We start from the raw sequence: 23,091 nt of genomic DNA, 5'->3' as shown, positions 1-23,091 counted from the left end.
TATGGAGTGTGTGTGCACAGTTTGGCATGGATCGGGCCAATGGTACCGGAGATTAGCTGGTAACGGACGGACGGAAGGACGGACGGACGGACGGACGGACGGACGGAAGGACACACACACACACGGACGGAGTGCAAAACATACTCTCTCCCCATGCCTTCGGCCTGGTGGAGACAACTACACAGTGAAATCTACTGTATGGTGTTGAGTACTAGTTAGGACATAAAATGAGGGTGTGTCGGGGACTAGACGACTCTCTCTCACTCTTGTGTGCACATGTGTGTGTGTGTGCGTGCGTGCGTGTGTGCGCGTGTGTGTGTGTGTGTGTGTGCACGCACTGTTCTTTTGGGCATGTGGAGGCACAGCGCAGACAGCAGCACAAAATGAATCCGACCTCCGTTTACAAGTTTATCGACATGAAGAAAGTTCCCACTCTCTCCCCACACAGTGACAGCACTGCAGTGACAACACTCCATGTTTACGCACAGATGGACTGAATATTCTGTACAGTGTTTTCGTCCTCATATTTCAATGAGGGCTTCAGTCTCCTTATTTGCCCACATCTATCCACGGTTAAACGGGACATCTTTGCGCTGCGTAAAATTAATATCCCTTCTCCAACTGTGTTTAGCTTAATTTCCTTTATTTGCTGCGGATTGCATTCTCACCTGCACCGAATCTAAATCAAATGCTATTAGAAGCGAAGCGAAACCCCCGTTTTTTGGCGGAGTAGAATGCGGTTCTTTGATGTGCATTAGGATTCGAATGAGGCTTCACACCTGCCAAACGAAGCGCACTTTCCGACAATGTGCAGCAGGATTCGTTTTAATCGCAGTAAAGCTTTCTGGTGTGAAGGCGACCTTTGTATACGCATACAGTAGTTTCCTTATATAGATATTCCACTGTTAGGTTCTTCGCTTACTTAATACGTATGATTCTTGAAGACCACACCAAAGGGTTGAGACGGTTTTAGCGTTAACTCCCTGCAACTGTTTGGACCCAAGGAGTTGCATGGTGACCCTTTGGTGTGGTTAGGGCTTAACACACACACACACACACATATATTAACTCATCCACCGCTAAATGGCAGTAGCAATAGTTCAGCACAGGCCATCATAGATTTGTTCAATTTTTGTAAGATGTGTCTTATGATGATTTCAGGTGTGGCAGTACAGTACAGTGATAGTACAGTACAGTAGAGGGACCCCCACACGGTAACTCTTGTCACCTGGGCGTGTTCCTGTGGGTCTGGAACTTCCGGGGACCCCCCGGGGACCCCACTCACTTCACACAGGTGTGATTTTCACCCTACTCTTGACTTCAATCTCTATCCTTCTGCCCTTTCCTACAAAGGATGGAGCATGAACGAAAAATCTATTTCACCCTCTTCTTTACATCTAAACCTGTGATCATGTGACAATAAAGATGATCCTGATTCTAAAACACAAAGAAGACTCCAGAGCTCATCTATTACTTATCTATAACTAAGGGTAAAAAAGCACAATGTTGAGGTATTTTTTACTTTGCTGGAGTACTTCCAAATTGCAATACTTTAACTTCTACTCAAAGGCAATATTGTACTTTTACTCCACTACAATTATTTAAAAACTTGTATATATATATACACTCTTTGGCAATTTGAAAATAGCCGATCTACAAGCTCACAATGCGTCACTTAATTTGCGGTGTGTTGTGTGCTTGTAATCTGCTATTTTCTAAAGCTTTTTTGCTTTTGAAAACTTGAGTGAAATGAGACATTCTGCACAATTAGTACTTTTACCTTTGGTACTGTAAGTACATTTTGGATGAGAATGAGCGTAGGGAGAGGGCACATATGGGGCTAGTGACAGTCTGACAGACAGCCTTACAGACTAGTTCTACAATAAGATAGGCCAGGGTATTGATGACAAAATGTGAGTACTTCTTGTTCTATCACTGCTACTATCCTAGCATATTTTATCCTCAACCCACCTTGACTGGCCCTGGTGTCGCTCGGGGACAAACTGCTGATCTTCAGAGTATTGTTCGAGCTGTGTGTTCTGCTCGGCAAGCGACAGCTTTGTGCCATGAGTAAAAAAAATCACACATAAGTTAGTTAAGTAAAGCTCATTATTAGCTTGAGGAGGCTATATGGAGGCTAACCCCGGCTAACACACTTCACACAATGTACAATAACATGAATGGCCGTTTATTAGTTACAATATTGCAATGAATTACGGGTGACGGCGTATCAAAGATGTGATTGATTAAAACAATGAAGATAATAAACTCACCTATAGTTAGTGTGAGAGCGTGGTGAACTGATTTGTATATCCAACCTAACGGTCTAACCATGTTATATCCATAGACATATGGTTACATCAATGTAGTCAAAACAAAGTCTGCAAGGCCGCACGCGATTGGTGGAGCCAATGCCTCTGTTCAAAGACGAAGCGCCTGATTGGCCCGAGGCTTGGTGGAGTGGGGTACCTGTTGCCCTTTTTAGCTAGTTTATTTAACAACAGGAATATTGGTATAATTTCAATTATACCAATATTAAATAAAATAAAAATAAACGAATTAATTATTATTTTTATTATCTTTTATATTTTAGTTCATTTCAAATAGTTTAGCCTTGTGTGGAAAATTAATAACAGGAATAAATGGTATATATTATGACTAATCTTCTTAAATGTATTGGTTATTGTGTATTATTGTGTAATAATAATAATAATAATATTAATAATAATAATACAAAATAAAATAAAATATAAGGGATTGATCAGGGAAAAAAGATTTAAAGAAAAAATGCCAAGAGCCACTTACAACCACCACCTTAGGTGGTTGTCTTGGCATATGCCCTCAGTACTAGGGACTGGGAGTAGGGAGAGAAGGAAATAAAAGGCAGGAAAAGCCATTGCTTGTCAGCCAAATGGCCAGAGCAATAATAATATTGCTTAAAAAGAAAAATAATAATAATTTGTGTAATCTAATCTGCAATCTCTAATCTCAAATTGAGGATGAAATTCCTTACATGGAAATTCAGGACAAAAAAGGACCCTGTGTTGGAGGTCAGCTGGTACCATAAAATAAGAAGTGTCACTTACTCACTTCTCCTGACCACATGAGTTGTATTCAGCCTACTTTACTCCAATGACACCACCGTGACATGGCATTAAGTGTAGGAGCTCAATGTCTATAAATAGTGCCACGGTCATATAGATTAAAAAAATTATGCCTGCATTTGTTTAGTCACACATCTATATGTTAATGAATGTGTGAATGATACTGAACATTACTCCATTGTATGATGCATTTCAATATCCACACAGTAAAACACTTAACTCAGAAGAGTGCACAAATGTGTATTTAACACTGGGGATTTTGTTGTTTACGGTTTAGACTCTGTAAACTAAAATAACTACTAAGGACTCACCCAGGACTTGCCTCCCCCCTGCTCCCTTTGCTAGTATGAGTGGGCTCTAAGAAGTTGAAGACAGAGTTCAACATCTCTCAATGGGTCTGGTCTAATACTCAGAAAATCAGTGCCCAGATATATGGGCACTGTATTACTAGTATTACTTAAATACTTCTTTATTTAGAGCAGTGGTTCCCAAACTGGGGGGGTCCCCAAATTATTTTGGCGGGGTCCCCAGATGATTGTCTTAATAATTATGCAATATTGCTTTCTCTCTCAAATCAACATACAGTATAAGAAGTGTATACAAGGTATCTGCACTCTCTCTCTAGGTCGTCCTCAGACGAGCCCTCCATCATCGCTTCCAGTCATCCCGGTTCTCCATACATCTGGGCAGCTCGTTGGTGCTTTGCGCCAACATCCACATATGTTAATGTGGGATGTCCTTGTGACCGGTCCCGGTGTGTTAAGTTACATGTTAGAACGATACACAAAAATATATGTAAAATATACTGTAATGATATACGATTAAAAGTAGACATATCTATCTATCTATCTATCTAATATAGCAGTATGGGTTGGCGCCCCAGCCTGTGTCCTCCGTGAGGAGGAAGCCCAACAAACCCTCGGTGAGGCCTTTAGGAGGGCCATTCAAGCCACAAGTGGAGCCTGCGGAACCATTGCGGCTCAAGAATCCACCACTCCTGAATGAAGTGTCTGGTGCTGTGACTCTGGTGCAACGCCCAGGTCCTGGACCTGGTGACCAGAAGCGTACCTCCCAGTCCTGGCAGAGTAGTTCCAACAGATTGTGTGGCCCTGGTCTTGCCCTAATGGGACTGATCGAGGGTAGCTACTGGGACGTAAGTCGGGACTTGATCACCCCGGCTGGGTCGCCTGAGTGAGGAGTATGATGTTCGAGAGACCCGAAACCCCGATGACCTTGGGATACATCACTGAGGATACATCCAAGGTGCATCCATGCAATGTTTTTTTTGTTTTATCTACCTTTTAAATATATAAAACAACATACCGTACATTTAAAAAGTACAGCTGAAGAAATAACAATCTGTGTTTTCTGAGACAAAAAAGGCAACAAAGCAATCTTTGGATAAAGATTGTGATTTTTTTTTATTCATTATTATACTAAATTGTATCTATAATTTACAAACATTCACAATATTTTGTACAATCACTTTGTGCTTCTCCCTCGTACAGGAGGACTGTAAGTAAGACATCAATAACTTTACATAAACTCTCTAGGGAATTGAATACAGCATAAAAATAAATTCATACTAAACACCAGTAGAATGTCCTAGCTCTATCATTTACAAAGTCACTTAATAAAAAATAATCATATGAAGACATTGCCAATAATAATATTATTGTATTATTTCATCAATATGAAGACACACATGGTGGGGTTCACACACAGAAAACGTGCGCTGTGATTTCTATTTAACAATTTGGCAGGATATATTGGTTATACTAGTACAGTATTTTTTTAAATGATCATCATCCTCGTAATAATAGTCAATGATAAATCCACAAAAGGTTTTCCATTGTTGTTTTTCTTTTTCTACATGTATCACTTTTCTCTACATGGTTTTATGTTTTACGTATGTATATGTCAGCTGACATGGCGTCAGTAAATAGCACACTTCAGTCAATGATACTGCACACGACACCAAACCCATAGAACTCAACACGCAATAGATAGTCTGGCATATGGAATAGGACAGATACACTCTAGACACGCACACGCACACGTGCACACATGTCCGCACACACACACGCACACACACGCACACACACAAAATGAAAGAAACACTGCTAATATATGGGCTACATGACTCTACCTGCTAAGTGGGAAATACAAGTTTATAAATAAGCGCTAAGCGTGTGCTTTTAACTCAACAGCTCTACATAAGACTGTCACAGAAACTATACCATAATATGGCATTGGATGTTTTATTGTCCCCTTGGATATATTTCTCCTCTGCATTTCGTCCCATCCTATAGCTACTATTGTTTAGCAGTGTGCAGCCATGATGCAGCAGTGACCCCTGGGGACAAACTCCAGGTGTAACGCCAGTACCGTGGTCAAGGTATCTCTCTATATCTGATGCCAACGTCAGCAATCTTTGATCATTGTATTTGTTTCTCATCATGTTCTTACTGTGTAACATATTACCATATTAAACAACATTACCGTACTAGCCATATTGGTCTGTCTCCAACTTGAACGTTAAGTGTGAGTATGTGTGGACTCTGACGATTAAAACCCTCTTTAGCACTTCAAATATTACACTTGGTTGGCAGAACTTGGAACCTAAGCCTACAAACATCAACCAACTTACAGGGTACGCAAGAACTACAAAATGACGTAATTCAGGAACTTCTGCAGTGCCTGTCAGAACTCTTGTTTCTGACGTTCTTGCACCTCCGAGATGTTCTGACTAGCCGAAGAAAGTTCGGACAGTGTGATTGGTCAGAAGTTGGCCAGACGTTCAAGGTGGGTCAGTGTAATATATTGAGTTTTGTTTCCGCATTCTGTCCAAGGCTTCATTCTGCAGCGGTGAAAGCAGTGATCGTTTTTAGTTGATTGATTGAGGAGGCTAGTCTCACCGTAAGGAGGTTAAGGAATGTGCTAGTCTCATATACAAACACGTATGAAATCCCTCTCTGAGGGACCATGCATAACACCACCTGTGTAAGCAAGAAATGGCAAAGCTTCCATACCGCCGTGACAGATTTGCCACAGCAACTTCAGGGGAAGTTCCTGGAAGTACTATCAGTTCCAGGACTGCAATGAGTCAGTGGCTTGAGCGGACCGAGCAAGCCGCAGTGTTACTATAGGCAGATTCATTTAACTACAGTATAAGGGCAGATTATTATAGTGGGTGGGGTCTGCCATTCAGAACTCAGAAAGGCGTTTTGAGGCAGTATAATCCTTTTGTATTTAAGCTTCCTCTCACCCCTCAATTTACATCAGGGACAACACACAGAATTTTTCTTCGGATCAGAAGCCTTTCCGAAACCGGAAAAATAAAAGTAGCCGGCTTTAGTCTCGCGTAGCCAGACATTCTGGGATCTCCTCCTGACATCTAAGTTCAATGACTGGGTGGCAAAAATGTGTTAATTCAAAAACAAACCAATTTGTTAGAGGAGTGCGCTTGTTACGAAAAGGTACCCGGTTCGATTCCCAGGACCGTCAGGAAAATAAATCTGTGTGTGGAAGTGAATGGTCAATATGTACTGGTCAGCTCCCAGGTTTTAGTACGTGCGTGCGTACGTGCGTGCGTGCGTGCGTGCGTGCGTGCGTGCGTGCATGCAATCATCTGGCTACACGAGACGAGTAAGTTCTAAGCTCAAATCGGTTGATATTGATAATAATGAACTGGATTTGTATACCTACATTTATATAGAATGTAATTCAGAGTGCTTTAAGGCTAATAAGGGAATAAATGTACCCTTTACAATAGTTGACTGTGACTCCAGGCGAGCCTGGGAGTTGTGCGTTGGTGGTGCAACAAAGCTGCACTGTGCACACTAAAATCCACTCAGGATTTTACAGTGTGTAAGTAAGGCCAGGAGCAGATATACTCACTTTGACACTCTCAGAGTTAAAGAGTTAAAATGGACCCTTATGGGTTCTTACTGGCCTCATGGTGTTAGACACTGATGACCTTCTGTTGACCTTCACCCCTGTAAACGTATGATTGTGAACAGCTATGGCGCACGTGTATCTTATTGTGCTGTGCAACGCAACACACACACACACACACACACACACACACACACACACACACACACACACACACACACACACACACACACACACACACACACACACACACACACACACACACACACACACACACACACACACACACACACACACACACACACACACACACACACACACACAGGAGAGTCAGAGGCAGTGCTGTGCTTACCAGTGTAGCCTGCTTTAAGCTTCCTCTCGTTCCCTCAGTTTACTTCACGGTCAAGCTCAGAGTACTGGGTGACAAATAGAGATGTACACACTACAAGTAGCAGTAGTAGTAATAATAGTAATAGTAAAGTAGTATTAGTAGCAGTAGTAGTAGTAGTAAGAATAATAAGAGTTATATTTGTTTGTTCACGTTACAGCCCGACCGATATTGGCCCGTCACAGATACATCGGTACCGGCCGATATGTTGTCTGATATGCGGAGATGTGAATCGTTTTTTAAGACATAAGATTGAAAATTTACCCCGGTCTGAAAAAACTTTATACGGACGAAATATTCGGTAGCAGTGTGCAAACGTGATTGACACAAAGTGAGGTTGATTTTCTTATTTACGTCCTCCGAAATTCGCTCCGATATTTGGCCGAAAAAACGCACCAGTGTGCAAACCCCTAAAATCAAGATAATTGATTTTACTACTTTATAATAACGGCACGTGCCTTCAAAAGTCCACTATCGGTCGGGCCCTATTTAGTACCCTAAATCATGTGGTTTAGGGTATGACAGCAGAACAGATGCCGTTTCTCTTTTGGCTGGTTTGGAAAGAGAATGAGAAGAGGAAGAGGAAGAGGAAGAGGAAGAGGAAGAGGAAGAGGAAGAGGAAGAAGAAGAAGAAGAAGAAGAAGAGGAGAGCTCGACAAAAGAGGAATGGCAGGAAGTGGAATCATCGTAGAAAGACAATGTGACAGCTTTACGGCGGCCAATCAGCAGCACTTCTGCGGCAGCTGGGCGGGCTTGTCGGTGAGTCGGGTGGTGTTGGCGGCACCAGGCTGGGCGGGGGCCTCCACGTCCACACGCTCAGACATCTTCACGCAGATGATGTCCACCAGGCGCTCAAACACCTGGCGCACGTTGATGTTCTCCTTGGCGCTGGCCTCATAGTACTCGAAACCTGGGGGGGTCACATGGACGAGAGAGAAGAAGAAATGTGACAAAAAGTCTTACATTTGAGAGCAAACTTAGTCATCTGAAATGTTTTAGTTTTAGTCTAGTTTTAGTTGTCTAAATATCATAAGATTTTAGTCGACTACCTCTACTGTACAGCTGATTTTATTGACAAAAATGTATTTTGTTGTGCCTTGATAGTGTTGTAAAAGGTACAGATATTAAGACAGTTTAAGGCTATAAGCCTAGCCTGAATACCCCTCATGTGTGCATACAGACAAACCTCTTACATCAGCACACATAAAACCTGTATAGTGCATCCTTAATGACACTGCCCTGGAGCAGCGCACGCACACGCACGCACACACACACACACAGTGCCTCAGGGGAGCGCTTTGTGGTTCAGCAGTGCTTGTGTTCTCATCTTACACTGCCGCTTAACATAACTGTCACACTCCTGGGACTGTCAAACTATTCCACTAAAACTTCTCTGATGTCATGGACACTGGGCTCACTTACATCCTGGACTACTACATCAAGGACTATCTAAAGAGGACGAGAAGCGAGAAGCTCCATGGAAGGAAAGAAACATGCACAGTTGAGACCAGGAAGTTGTACATGCACAAATTTGGGCATGGAGCAGCCCAAAGGCGCTATATCCGTACAGTAAATTGACCATTTACAGTCCTGGTTCACGTAAAGTATGTATAGCTGAGTCATGGTCTAAGTCCACCCCTTTCATAATAACGATGCAGGAATGGACTCACCTAATTGTTCGGACAGGTGTTTTCCTTTCTCTGCAGGGACCACCCTCTCCATGTCCATGTCACACTTGTTGCCCACCATGATGACCTGAGCGTTGTCCCAAGAGTACGTCTTGATCTGGGTGGCCCTGCACACACCAGGTGAAACATAACCAGGCACATACACTCATTAGCTCTGAAGTAGTCTCGCGTTACCGCATAGATAACTATTCCACAATCTCCGAATGCTATATAGAGTCTGGAACTACACCTCCCGAAATCAGAGTAATCTGTTTGTCATTTCCGTTCCCAAAAATATATTTTAAAATGTCTTTAGAGCTTATTTTTTTATTTCCATGTCTGCTAAGCAGCAAGGTATCTATGCTTAGATGTTTTCTATTTATAATAGGATACATTTGTGCGACTGTAAAGACGAAACGGAAGTGGGGAGGAGGCTTCACTTCCGCTTTATATTTACTCATGATCAGAGCTTCCGTGCTCCAGACTAATGACGGAAGCATTTGAAAATTGCGAGAGGCAACAGTCTGACAATGCGAGACTAGCATTGAAGTAACAAACTTCATTAAAGTGCTGAATCTCTTCCCCAACATATGAATGGTTCTAGGTTGCTAGGCGACCGATACAACCGGAAATGAACCGGTCCGTCTCTGTCCGCCCCGTCTCTGTCCGTACAAAGATTATTTTCCCAGATTGCGTTTTTGGTCAAAAACAAGCTTTACTCAACGGCCTATATAACTACAGAACCAATGTGACAGGTCATGTGACAGTGTGAGGACCAATCCCATACCAGTCCTGCACGGCGTTGAAGGACTCTTCGTTGGTGATGTCATACATGAGGATGAAGCCCATGGCTCCTCTGTAGTACGCTGTAGTGATGGTTCTGTAGCGCTCCTGTCCCGCTGTGTCCTGTAACAAACACATGTTATTAACACACACACACACACACACACACACACACACACACACACACACACACACACACACACACACACACACACACACACACACACACACACACACACACACACACACACACACACACACACACACACACACACACACACACACACACACACACACACACACACACACACACACACACACACACACACGTATGCAGGAATTACAAGTTGGCCAGGCGAAAATATAAACACGACGCCAGCACAAATTAGGGTAGTGACTCTTCAAACACGTCACAGCTAAATTAAATAATTAAATAGTGTTCACACAATCAGTCTCAGGACATGAGGTGGCGTGGCTTTCGCTTGAAAATCTCTATAACAGTCCCTGGCACAACAGACGGGGGTCCCTGGCGTTTAAGATGAAATGTGAGCTGTACATTACAAGCTGCTGCTTGATTAGGCTTTCAAAGACACATCTATTACTGAGGCTGACAGCACACTGTGTGCGTGCATGCGTGTGTGTGTGTGTGTGTGTGTGCGTGCGTGCGTGTATGTTTGTGTGCATGTGTGTGTATCCGTGCATGTGTGTAAAGAGCAAAGAGCAGCTGCCATGGCAACCATCGTTGCCAGCTGCAAGCTGCCTGTCTGTTCTCCATCTTTCACTTTCATCAAGAGAGGAGAGAGAGTGCACAGACACATTTATATATAAATACACCATTTATAGAGCGAGACAGACAGAGACACACAGAGTGGACAGACAGACAGAGGGAGTGAGAGCTTTAAAATAACCTTAATTAATCCACTCAAAAGTATTCACTCAAGAAAATAACAACAACACTGGGCCTAAACAAAGACAACAACAAACTTGAGGTTCTCCCTCACCTCCTCTTGAACTGAACACATCAATGTAGAGGCAAGGCCTCTACTACGTCCACCATTTTATAAAAGGCAAACTCCACTTGACCATTTAATCCCCGGATCGTCAGGCTCAAAACGTGTCAAGTTAAAATATGGAGATAAGAGGTTTCTGCCCGACAGCAACGATATGCTTAGTTACCTCTCGGAGTCCCCCATCTATTTACTAGGCTCATCTTATTTACTATTTACCCCCATCTATAGGCCTCCTACATTTCTGCCTTCCCTTTATTGTCCATCATCTGGGCTCACCATCTGACGTACATTTCATCACCAGCTCATGTCCACGGTCCAAGTACACTGACTGCACATGAGCTAGAAAAGAAAAATCACACCTGTGTGAAGTGAGGGGCGCTCTTGTCATCGTACAAATTTACGTCATATTTGGTGGACATTTGACCTAATTTCTCCTTTCATTGTCAATGGAAAATATGAGACGTGTGGGGACAAGATTTACATCATATTTGGCGGACATTTGACCCAATTTCTCCTTGAGTCCTTTCATTGTCAATATTGAGGGGACAGAAGCTCTATATAGGAGGGGCTAGTTTGACATATTAACTTTTAGTTATTATTATTATTATTATTATTATTAATGCCCTACTTGATCCTATTTCTTTTTATAGTAAAATACCTCAAAATTCTACAGTACAGTACTTGAGTATATGTACTTAGTACTTTATACCACTAGCTTCCACATAACTGAAGGACTTGTGTCAGGGCAAGAGGCCATTGTGAGAAGAGCACTACTGTCATAGTAAACTTGAAGCTGTGTCCATTCCTGAGATTCTCATGCAAGTCATGCAAATGACTTCCGTCAGCAAAGCTCCGAGAGAGCTTTTTAAAATCAGCTTTTTATTCTGATCCGATTGTGTTCCATTTAATAAACCTGCAAGCAAGCGTCACTTCAATTCAAGTCCTTTACGTATATCTTGATGCCAATACTTTTGCAACACCCGCTCGCAACCAAGTATAAAATGACTCGCCTTGGTTGTTGGTTCTACTGGATCTCTTCTCAACTAGTCCCCTCTCTAACATTTTCATCTAGTTTTTAAGTTGTTGAGAAGTTGTCAATAAATGTATAATCATATAACATAGCCTAGTTTTTATTACATTTTTGCAAAATTTCTACCAAAAGATATTTGTCATAGTTTTAGTCGAAAACATCAACACTGGTCTTGAACATACATCAGTGCTTCTGCAGACAACAAATTGTAGGATAACAATCACAACTACAATCGTATCAACTGGTTCATGCTGAGCAGAGTGCCTCAGGGCTCTATACCAGTGTATTTTGTTTTCAGTTATTGTGGGGAAAGCATTCGCTGAAAGCTCATAACGTGACACAATATGTCCACAATACAGATGGTTAGTCCCTTCATAATAATACTTATTTTTTATTTTTTTATATTTATTTTATCCCACGATTTTGCAACCCATTTTTTTCACCCAGTGTCAATTATCTAATGTAATCCTGGGCGCTACACTTCCTCTGCCAACCTGGGGGGGGGGGGGGGGGGGGGGGGGCAGCGGACTGACCTCATGCTTCCTTCTATACATGAGGAGTCCAAGCTGCTTCTTTTCACCTGACAGGGGAGAGTTTCCCCAGCCAGACGTTGCGCGTGGAAGGAACACCTTTTTCCGACCAGTTCCTTTCCCCTCCATTAGGCGCCCCGGCTGGCCAGGAGGAGGTCGTTTAGAGACCAGGATTACTGCATGTGTTTTGTGAGGGTACCTACCCTAGAAGACATGGGGAGAACATGCAAACCCCACACAGAAAAGCCCTTTCGCCAACCCCACCTAGGGTATGGTCACTGATGATGCAGAGGAGAGAACATGCCCCCAGTGCCCACAGCGTCCCCAGCAGGAATCAAACACAGGACCTTCTAGCTGTGAGGCGACAGCACCAACTGTGCCACCATGCGCCCCTCTTCATAATAATACTTGTAATAATAGTGTGATTTATATAGCGATTTCCTAGGTACTCAAAGTGGCAGGACACCAGGTGTCCTGCCACCTGGTGTTCTTCTACAGTCGACCAAACAGATGTTTTTGGCTGACCCAGAAACAAAACTGCCTGGAAGAGTACAAGCGTATCAAACAGAGACAGACAGACAGACAGACAGACAGACAGACAGACAGGACAGGACAGGACAGGACAGGACAGGACAGGACAGGACAGGACAGGACAGGACAGGACAGACAGACAGACAGACAGACAGACAGACAGACAGACAGACAGACAGACAGACAGACAGACAGACAGACAGACAGACAGACAGACAGACAGACAGACAGACAGACAGACAGACAGACGATCAAGTCGATGGCAAATTACATAAGTGGGTGATTTCATCATTATACAAGTTCATCGTGATAAAAAGGAGCCACTTACTTCACATGAGTGTGATTTTTCAATAACTGAACAACTGACACTGAACAACGCTTCAGTCAGGAGTTTGGCCAGACCCATTGTTCGTCCACTTAGACACAGACAGTGGCAACATGTCAGTCTTACTAGCTGGATCTCAATTACTACTGGAACCTGGGTGGGACTTTCTGGAACAGCACTAAACTGGTTTGAATCTTCAAAGGATCCCTGGCTAATAAGCCTTATATTATAATTGCCCTCTAACAAAATCTTTAATTAAAAACACCATAAAAATATTTTCTTTATTTTAGAAGTAGTTCATCTTTTATTCAACACCTCGCAAGTTGATGATGGAATGCATGTTCTAATAAAATGTATTTAACATATTGTTTTGATGCTCATATAAAACTTAGGAAGTATCACGTTGGTTTTTAGTTATGTTTAGGTTAAGTATTTATTGCTGGACCACATGGACAAATGACATCATCAACTTGCGACAGGCTTTGTCCCCTTTGAGTAAAAGGTTAAGTATTTCTAAAATACGTAAATATGTAACGTATTTTGCAGAAAACACATATTTACATTTACTTTTCTTCAATTAAATAAAGACAAAACTCCAGTAATTGCTTTTGCAGCCAATAAAGAATGATTACAAGTCAGCGCTCAGGTTCAATCAGAAATGTGAAAAAACACAATTACAAAGGCCGGCTATCATCACCTTAAGAATTTATCACGGATTAAAGGATTTATGTCTCAGCATTTTGAAGGAAAAAAATGTGCCCATTTATATTCAGTAGACTCGACTACTGTAAGAGTAAGATCCATAGAAAATCTTTCAGACAACTACAGTTGATCCAGCTTGAGTCCTTACTAATACCAAGAAAGTCATACCACTCCCGTGTTTAGATCTGTAAACTGGCCCCCTCTCTGTAAAATAATTTATTTAAAAATGCTAATGTTGTTTAAGCCAGTGGTCAATATGTTTGAATATTAAAAAGAAAGTCTGCTGGGACTCCTAGGGGATCCTCAGAGTTACTACAGGCCAGGGGGCCACGTTTGTGTGATAGGAACTTTTTTCTTTTACATTAAGCACTTGAAACCTAGCTGGGGGGGGAACATTCACGGAAATTAGCCAATCTACCAGCTCGCTTGCCACGCATTGTGAGTTTGTAGATTTTCCGGCGAAGAGGTTTGATGTAGAGGTAAAAAAAAGAATAATATTAAGGGTTTAATACACATTAACATGAATCCAACATATGAATAGAAAAGATAAAGTGTAACAAAACAGATTTACACAACAATGATGATATTGATGTCAAACAAGTCTATGAAGCTATGAAATCTATGACAAAATCTTCAACACGGTTTTATACAACGTGTACTAGTCTGGGGGTCACTGCCATAGATCATAGGTTTTATACAACGTGTACTAGTCTGGGGTCACTGCCATAGATCATAGGTTTTATACAACGTGTACTAGTCTGGGGTCACTGCCATAGATCATAGGTTTTATACAACGTGTACTAGTCTGGGGTCACTGCCATAGATCATAGGTTTTATACAACGTGTACTAGTCTGGGGTCACTGCCATAGATCATAGTTTTATACAACGTGTACTAGTCTGGGGTCACTGCCATAGATCATAGTTTTATACAACGTGTACTAGTCTGGGGTCACTGCCATAGATCATAGGTTTTATACAACGTGTACTAGTCTGGGGTCACTGCCATTGATCATAGGTTTTATACAACGTGTACTAGTCTGGGGTCACTGCCATAGATCATAGGTTTTATACAACGTGTACTAGTCTGGGGTCACTGCCATAGATCATAGGTTTTATACAACGTGTACTAGTCTGGGGTCACTGCCATAGATCATAGGTTTTATACAACGTGTACTAGTCTGGGGGTCACTGCCATAGATCATAGGTTTTATACAACGTGTACTAGTCTGGGGTCACTGCCATAGATCATAGGTTTTATACAACGTGTACTAGTCTGGGGTCACTGCCATAGATCATAGGTTTTATACAACGTGTACTAGTCTGGGGTCACTGCCATAGATCATAGGTTTTATACAACGTGTACTAGTCTGGGGTCACTGCCATAGATCATAGGTTTTATACAACGTGTACTAGTCTGGGGGTCACTGCCATAGATCATAGGTTTTATACAACGTGTACTAGTCTGGGGTCACTGCCATAGATCATAGGTTTTATACAACGTGTACTAGTCTGGGGTCACTGCCATAGATCATAGGTTTTATACAACGTGTACTAGTCTGGGGTCACTGCCATAGATCATAGGTTTTATACAACGTGTACTAGTCTGGGGTCACTGCCATAGATCATAGGTTTTATACAACGTGTACTAGTCTGGGGTCACTGCCATAGATCATAGGTTTTATACAACGTGTACTAGTCTGGGGTCACTGCCATAGATCATAGGTTTTATACAACGTGTACTAGTCTGGGGTCACTGCCATAGATCATAGTTTTATACAACGTGTACTAGTCTGGGGTCACTGCCATAGATCATAGGTTTTATACAACGTGTACTAGTCTGGGGTCACTGCCATAGATCATAGGTTTTATACAACGTGTACTAGTCTGGGGTCACTGCCATAGATCATAGGTTTTATACAACGTGTACTAGTCTGGGGTCACTGCCATAGATCATAGTTTTATACAACGTGTACTAGTCTGGGGTCACTGCCATAGATCATAGGTTTTATACAACGTGTACTAGTCTGGGGTCACTGCCATAGATCATAGGTTTTATACAACGTGTACTAGTCTGGGGTCACTGCCATAGATCATAGGTTTTATACAACGTGTACTAGTCTGGGGTCACTGCCATAGATCATAGGTTTTATACAACGTGTACTAGTCTGGGGTCACTGCCATAGATCATAGTTTTATACAACGTGTACTAGTCTGGGGTCACTGCCATAGATCATAGTTTTATACAACGTGTACTAGTCTGGGGTCACTGCCATAGATCATAGGTTTTATACAACGTGTACTAGTCTGGGGTCACTGCCATAGATCATAGTTTTATACAACGTGTACTAGTCTGGGGTCACTGCCATAGATCATAGGTTTTATACAACGTGTACTAGTCTGGGGGTCACTGCCATAGATCATAGGTTTTATACAACGTGTACTAGTCTGGGGTCACTGCCATAGATCATAGTTTTATACAACGTGTACTAGTCTGGGGTCACTGCCATAGATCATAGGTTTTATACAACGTGTACTAGTCTGTGGTCACTGCCATAGATCATAGGTTTTATACAACGTGTACTAGTCTGGGGTCACTGCCATAGATCATAGGTTTTATACAACGTGTACTAGTCTGGGGTCACTGCCATAGATCATAGTTTTATACAACGTGTACTAGTCTGGGGTCACTGCCATAGATCATAGTTTTATACAACGTGTACTAGTCTGGGGTCACTGCCATAGATCATAGTTTTATACAACGTGTACTAGTCTGGGGTCACTGCCATAGATCATAGTTTTATACAACGTGTACTAGTCTGGGGTCACTGCCATAGATCATAGTTTTATACAACGTGTACTAGTCTGGGGTCACTGCCATAGATCATAGGTTTTATACAACGTGTACTAGTCTGGGGTCACTGCCATTGATCATAGGTTTTATACAACGTGTACTAGTCTGGGGTCACTGCCATAGATCATAGGTTTTATACAACGTGTACTAGTCTGGGGTCACTGCCATAGATCATAGTTTTATACAACGTGTACTAGTCTGGGGTCACTGCCATAGATCATAGTTTTATACAACGTGTACTAGTCTGGGGTCACTGCCATAGATCATAGTTTTATACAACGTGTACTAGTCTGGGGTCACTGCCATAGATCATAGGTTTTATACAACGTGTACTAGTCTGGGGTCACTGCCATTGATCATAGGTTTTATACAACGTGTACTAGTCTGGGGTCACTGCCATAGATCATAGGTTTTATACAACGTGTACTAGTCTGGGGTCACTGCCATAGATCATAGTTTTATACAACGTGTACTAGTCTGGGGTCACTGCCATAGATCATAGGTTTTATACAACGTGTACTAGTCTGGGGTCACTGCCATAGATCATAGGTTTTATACAACGTGTACTAGTCTGGGGTCACTGCCATAGATCAAAACAAAATGAATACAGGTATCCAGTGACGTGCAGAAAATGTTAGAGAGGAAGGGGCTGACATTTGGATAATAGTGGATCTACAAGGTCACAACGCGTGGCGCAGCAAACGTCTATCCCTAAAACGGGAATTTTGTGAAAAATGTGAAAATAGCGTATCTACAAGCTATTTTCGGGGCATGACCCCGCACTCTTTAGCTACTGAAGATGCGGTGTACAACATGGACAAATTATTTCAATGTAAAATGCTGCGTTCAAGTTCAGGAGAGTTCAGAAAAAGGCAATTCTTCTGAATGCTGCCTTCGGGTATGGCATTTGCACTTATTTTCACCATAGTAAATGCTGCATTCATGGTCTGGAGCGGGCACTTTGCAGAAGGGTAAAAGGGCAGGGGCTCAAGCCCCCTTTGATGTCTATGTGTGCACATGCCTGTAGGCATCCATAGTATACTGACCCATATCTGCAGCTTGACCCTCTTCTCGTTGCGGTAGACGGTCTTCACTTTGAAGTCGATGCCCACCGTGCTGACGAAGGAGTTGCTGAAGGAGTCGTCTGCGTAGCGGAACAGGAAGGAGGTCTTGCCCACGCTGCTGTTGCCGATGATCAGCAACTTGAACATGTAGTCGAAGTTCTGGTCCGAGCCATCCCTCTGTCCGTAACGCTGCTCCACTTTCGCCATCTTATGTAGACCGATATTTTACACATTATTTACATTTGGAAATTCATACGATTTAATGTTCTGTATTCCCCGCATTTTTATCCTATATTAAAATTGCCTAGAGGGGGCACGGTGGCACAGTCGGTAGTGCTGTCGCCTCACAGCTAGAAGGTCCTGGGTTCGATTCCCGCTGGGGACGCTGTCCACCTGCCTAGAAGGAAGGTGCGGTGGGTGTCACAAACCTAACATCCGGAATTGTGATGTGCACCGTTTCTCCTAGCCGCACCAAACATGGGTGGATTGTCAGAATAGCCATACCTCGGAAAACAATTTAGTGTTGATGAAAATAATCGATTAGTTGTAAATTACATTGTGCGTTTGTTTACATGGCTGTCATGTTGGATATAGAATAAAATTCAAGCAGTGCAGCTGCCATTTGATTAGAGTGGTCTGTTATAGAGCGGAGCAGTCATTATCAGAAATAACACACCGCTGATTTCAGTGATTGACCATTCAGAATGAAGCATTCATATATAAAATATAATAACGTGTTGTGTGAACTACAAAATAAAATATATTAAATAAAATGCACCATGTAGGGACCCCATCCTTGAATGTGGCACCTGTAGGATATTTTGTTAATAAAAAAAGAATATATATATCTGGAGACAGTCAAACAAGAGCGCTTTCATGTTTTTTTATGTGAGAGATGTTTCAATCAGATCAAAAAGACTGAAGAGGAAAGTTGACAGTGAAAAAACCTGTATGTGGGACTGTCACTGAGATATTGTAAATTATTTACAAAATAATTTGTCGGGCCAGATTTTAATCGCTGACGGGCCAGTTCTGGCCCACGGGCTGCCTGGCTACAACTCCACACTAAATACCTCCCCGAAATGGCTTTCATGTGTTCAAGTTTATGAGTCAACTCAACTGTCAAAACTTCAGATCAATCCTAAAACAGACAGGGAGCCAATAGGGAAATGAAAACAGGAAGAATATCGTTGCTGTTGGTGGGCACTAATCTCCATATTTTGTAAATCAATGCCCTACTACATACTACAACATCACACAAAAGTAGCAAACAGATCTGCAAGCTCGAAAATGCAGTTTTAAGTGGTTAAAGGGATTTTCATTTTCAGTTTTGGGTCATTTTAACTCTGGCTTTTGTGTTTCACCCAGGATAGTTTCAAGTTGCTTGATTCAGTTAAATATTTTTTTTTATTTTTTTTATCAGACACACCCCTTCCTATACAAACCCATTGTAACTTCATCATACTACAGTGATATCGTGTTTGAGCTTGTAGATCTGCTATTTTTTGCTATAAAGTAACAGTTTTGGACATAATGAGGTTTCCAGCAGACAAAATTTCGCCGTCTTTAAAACTCAAACTCTCAAAGTGTATCTAATCTTGGATGGATATATTGATGATGAGATGAAAAACATGTTCACGTGGCTGATTTTACTTTAGGCTGGAATCAAATAAAACAGTAAACCTGGCCATCATTGGATAAAGCAGCAGTCCTCGAACATTTTCATGTCTACGACCCCCTCACCCCAAATTAATAGGCATATTGGGCCAATATATGACCCCAATACACGATGCAACGATGATTTTGTTGGCCGGTTATATGTTCTTTGGGAATACAAATTCAATTTGAGGCCAGTTTGTTTCTATATTGATGCACATATGAATGAAGTTTTAAACACAAATCTTCAATGTATTTAGCTCAGAATACTAGTGTAGTGTACAAATGGAACCAATTGGACCTTTACGGGTCCCAAAAAATATATTTTGGTTAAAACAAAAATGTTTGTTAAAAACGTATAGCTCTATATCTGATCGTAATCACTGCTATGGAGTTTGTTCAATAAAAGGGGTGTCCCTGTCTCTCCAGCTCTTAATATTAAACAGAAAATGCATTTTCAGTTTCAGTTACAAATTAGTAGCAATTCATCAGTTTCAATTCGATAGTATTCCAATTATGTTGGCTCATTGATTGATTTAATTACGTCCTGTATGAGATCTATCTCCTGATCAGATGAAATTGGTACCAAGACCTGAACATGCATTTTGAGTGCATTTTGAGACAGCAACCCTGTCACTGAACAACAAACACATCTATTGTAACGATTATCTTTATTATGACAAAAACACTTATTTTAAGGGGCAAACATCCATTACAGTACCTTTGAATGCAGTGGGGGTGGGATTCAGTAACAACTGGTGGAATTTGCTTTTGTACTTAGTGATCATATATCAACATAATAGTTTTCCATTTGTGTCAAAATAAACCAACACAGCCATGTTTAGCTTAGCCTGCAGCCTAATACTGTAGGTCTACTGTACGCCTATAGATGACTCAGACTAGAGCAGTCATCATTCTATGGTAGGTTTATTCTAGCATGCATAAAGTAGCCTATATGGCTGCCACTATACTGTCCACACATTAAAACATCATAATGGATTCTAGCATACATTGATCTGTAATTACAAGTATTATTAATTCTAGCACGAATAGCTCTATCTATACTATACTGGCTGGCGTACAGTCCACCCATCAGTCACATATTGGTTTATGGCGTTGGAAATCCGTAAACTAAATACGGTATGGGTTTAAAAAGCCATGATGCAGTTTGTCTATTTTTGGGTGTCCTGGCCATAATGTTAAAGCAGAACAAATTGGTGTCAATATCCAACCAAAAAGACGTTTGCATGATTTAAAAGGTAGGCCTATACCCTGCACGTCAATATCACTGATAAACATAATCAATAGGCCTAATCGACTAGATTTAGCTACAGATGAGATGAGATGATTGGAAATAAAGCTCATCATTCAAGACGCAGCCGTGTGCACTGCAGGCCTGTCTTTTTTTCTTTTAGGTGAACCGAAAAATGTGTTCGCATCCCAGGTGTCTGCTTTAATCGCATTATCATTACTGTAACAGCAGTGCCAATTAAGCATTATTTTAATTACATGGCGAGAGCACAATCAACGGAGCTTTAATTACCTCTGAACTGGGTTGGTTTCTCTGGTCTTATTTCACCTCAGTCTTCACGGCAGAGATGTTGTTGAATGAATGCACCTGGTGGCGATGATGATGATGATGAGCAGGAGGAGAGATCAACTCATGTAGGGTTTAATTATTAGATTGTCTTCGTGGGTGAAGTTGTCAATATTCCAGCCGGCTTGTTCATTCAAATCCGTCCACGTTGTGTGCGCGATGCGGCACGGATATGAATGGAGCGGTACAATATGTTGTGTAATGATGTGTTACTGTACAGCTGTCATCCTCCTGCTGCACGGGGAAAGGTGGAGCGTCGATCCTGTGTTACACTGCGACTTGTGACCCGTCGAATCCTGCGACTTTGGGGGTCGCCGTTTTGCAATTCGGCTAAATTGCTTTGACAGTTATGTAGGTCCTACATACATAACTAATAATTAACTGATTTCACACATTTCTAACATAGTAAGGTGTAAGTACACAATAAGTAAACTATAGGCCTACTGGACATTTAAAAACGTGATTAACAATTTAGAATATAGATGGCATGGTGATGTTTTTATGTTTGTAAACTGACCAATTAAGTGGCATGCAGTTTGATTGATTGAAAATGTGAACAGTTTGTAAAATGGGAACATTTCAGAGAAAGTAGGCTACAGGTCAATACACAAACTAGCTCGAGGATGAAACCAGAAGAATTTTCAATTCTTCAATTAAGACATGTAGGCTATAAAGAATTAAATACATGTAATGTACAACACTCATCTTTTACTTTATCTAATAACAACCTAACACATAAACCTTGGTTGAAAAAAAACTAAAGTTGTCATTTAAAAACATTCAATCATCTGAATGTGCATCAATCAAATGTGATGCAAATAAAATGCTATTTTCCATAATCGCCAATATCTTATGACTGCGTGTCTCTTAGAATAGAGAATGCATTTAATTTCCATAAAATGTATAAGTCAACAATCGGCGACCACGAGTCACAGCATTCGATCGGTTACAGGTGTTACTGTAACCTCTCCTATAAATAGCCTGTGTCTCGGTGTTCCTTTATGTGAATGAAGATGTTTTTTCCCCCCCTCGCCTCTCTCCCGATAAACAAGAAAGACGCTCGCTCTGCCCAGAGAGAGAGAGAGAGAGAGAGCGAGAGAGAGAGATGTAAGATGATCCTATCAGACGACAGAATAGCCTACTGAACGTCATCGTGAGCGTGGTAATGCACAATCTATGTGAAGCGCCTTGGATAAAGGCGCTAAATAAGTGCACAATTAATTTACCATTTTTTTAGCTACTCCAGATTTCCGCCCCAACATGACACTGACAGCATCACTTGCAAATGAAACTATTAAGTGCTGCTGCCTGCTTGAAATATGCATAATCAACCGTTTTCACTGAGGCATTTCAACCATTCTCAACATACCAGTAATAATGTTCTGCTTGCTCTTTGGTTGGGAAGGTCAATCATTCAAATCTAGAAACAGAAACTCTGGGTCCTAGCTCTTGTCTATTTCAGCTTTGAGGTACACAATCAGTGTAGTTCCAGGTCAGGCATCTACGAGAATTGAAACGTTATACCTTCTATCATGGCTTGGATTATTTGGTAGATCTTTTGACGCATTTCTAAACCTATATAGTTGGCCATTTGTGCCCCAATATTGAGTGCAAGCCGGTTTCAATGTCATACCCATTTTTTTATTTTTTATAATGCTCACTTTTAATGTCAAGTAGGCCTATCACAATACCTCATTAGTAGCCTACTACTGTACTGGTCACCGATCAGACTTTCTTATGGCGAGGATCAGTGTTATAATTGTCAAACTTTGTATTATTTTTGTAAGCATCACCATGCTGTTTGTCACCACTCACCAAACGTGGTGATTGAGTGTCAAGTTATAAATAGTTTGGAAAACATGACAATGAAGTCTGAACATTCTATTGCATTGACGGAATTTGCATCGGGCATGCATGTGATATTATTTCAATATAGTTGCTATTGTGTAATTGCC

The 23,091-nt window shown here is 41.5% G+C and overlaps 2 protein-coding genes across 4 annotated transcripts in view; both read right to left on the bottom strand.

Moving 5' to 3' along the window:
- The window catches only part of LOC306925806 (nardilysin-like), a 32,433-nt gene extending 30,033 nt beyond the window's left edge, over positions 1–2,400 (bottom strand). Inside the window, exons 1-2 of one of the 3 annotated variants that reach the window (XM_079504889.1) lie at positions 2,274–2,400; positions 1,972–2,057 (exon numbers count right to left, since the gene is read on the bottom strand). The gene's annotated coding sequence lies outside the window, so the exon portion shown is untranslated. The remainder of the gene's footprint in view (positions 1–1,971; positions 2,058–2,273) is intronic. The other 2 variants (XM_079504890.1, XM_079504891.1) reach the window with 2 other exon arrangements.
- A 5,711-nt stretch (positions 2,401–8,111) lies between these two features.
- Positions 8,112–21,098, bottom strand: rab3b (RAB3B, member RAS oncogene family; the record flags this gene model as incomplete). The annotated part of the gene is made up of 5 exons (XM_079506807.1): positions 21,083–21,098; positions 17,866–18,090; positions 9,844–9,962; positions 9,060–9,184; positions 8,112–8,299 (listed from the first exon to the last, which is right to left on the bottom strand). Exons 2-5 carry the CDS (start codon positions 18,088–18,090, stop codon positions 8,112–8,114), a joined length of 657 nt encoding a protein of 218 aa, XP_079362933.1. The 5' UTR covers positions 21,083–21,098.
- Positions 21,099–23,091: the final 1,993 nt, after the last annotated feature.

The sequence above is a fragment of the Electrona antarctica genome (assembly GCF_951216825.1).
Source record: "Electrona antarctica genome assembly, chromosome: 7".
NCBI lineage: Eukaryota > Metazoa > Chordata > Actinopteri > Myctophiformes > Myctophidae > Electrona > Electrona antarctica.
The sequence above is the reverse complement of the archived record's forward strand: the minus strand, read 5'-3'. Positions and strand labels throughout refer to the sequence as shown.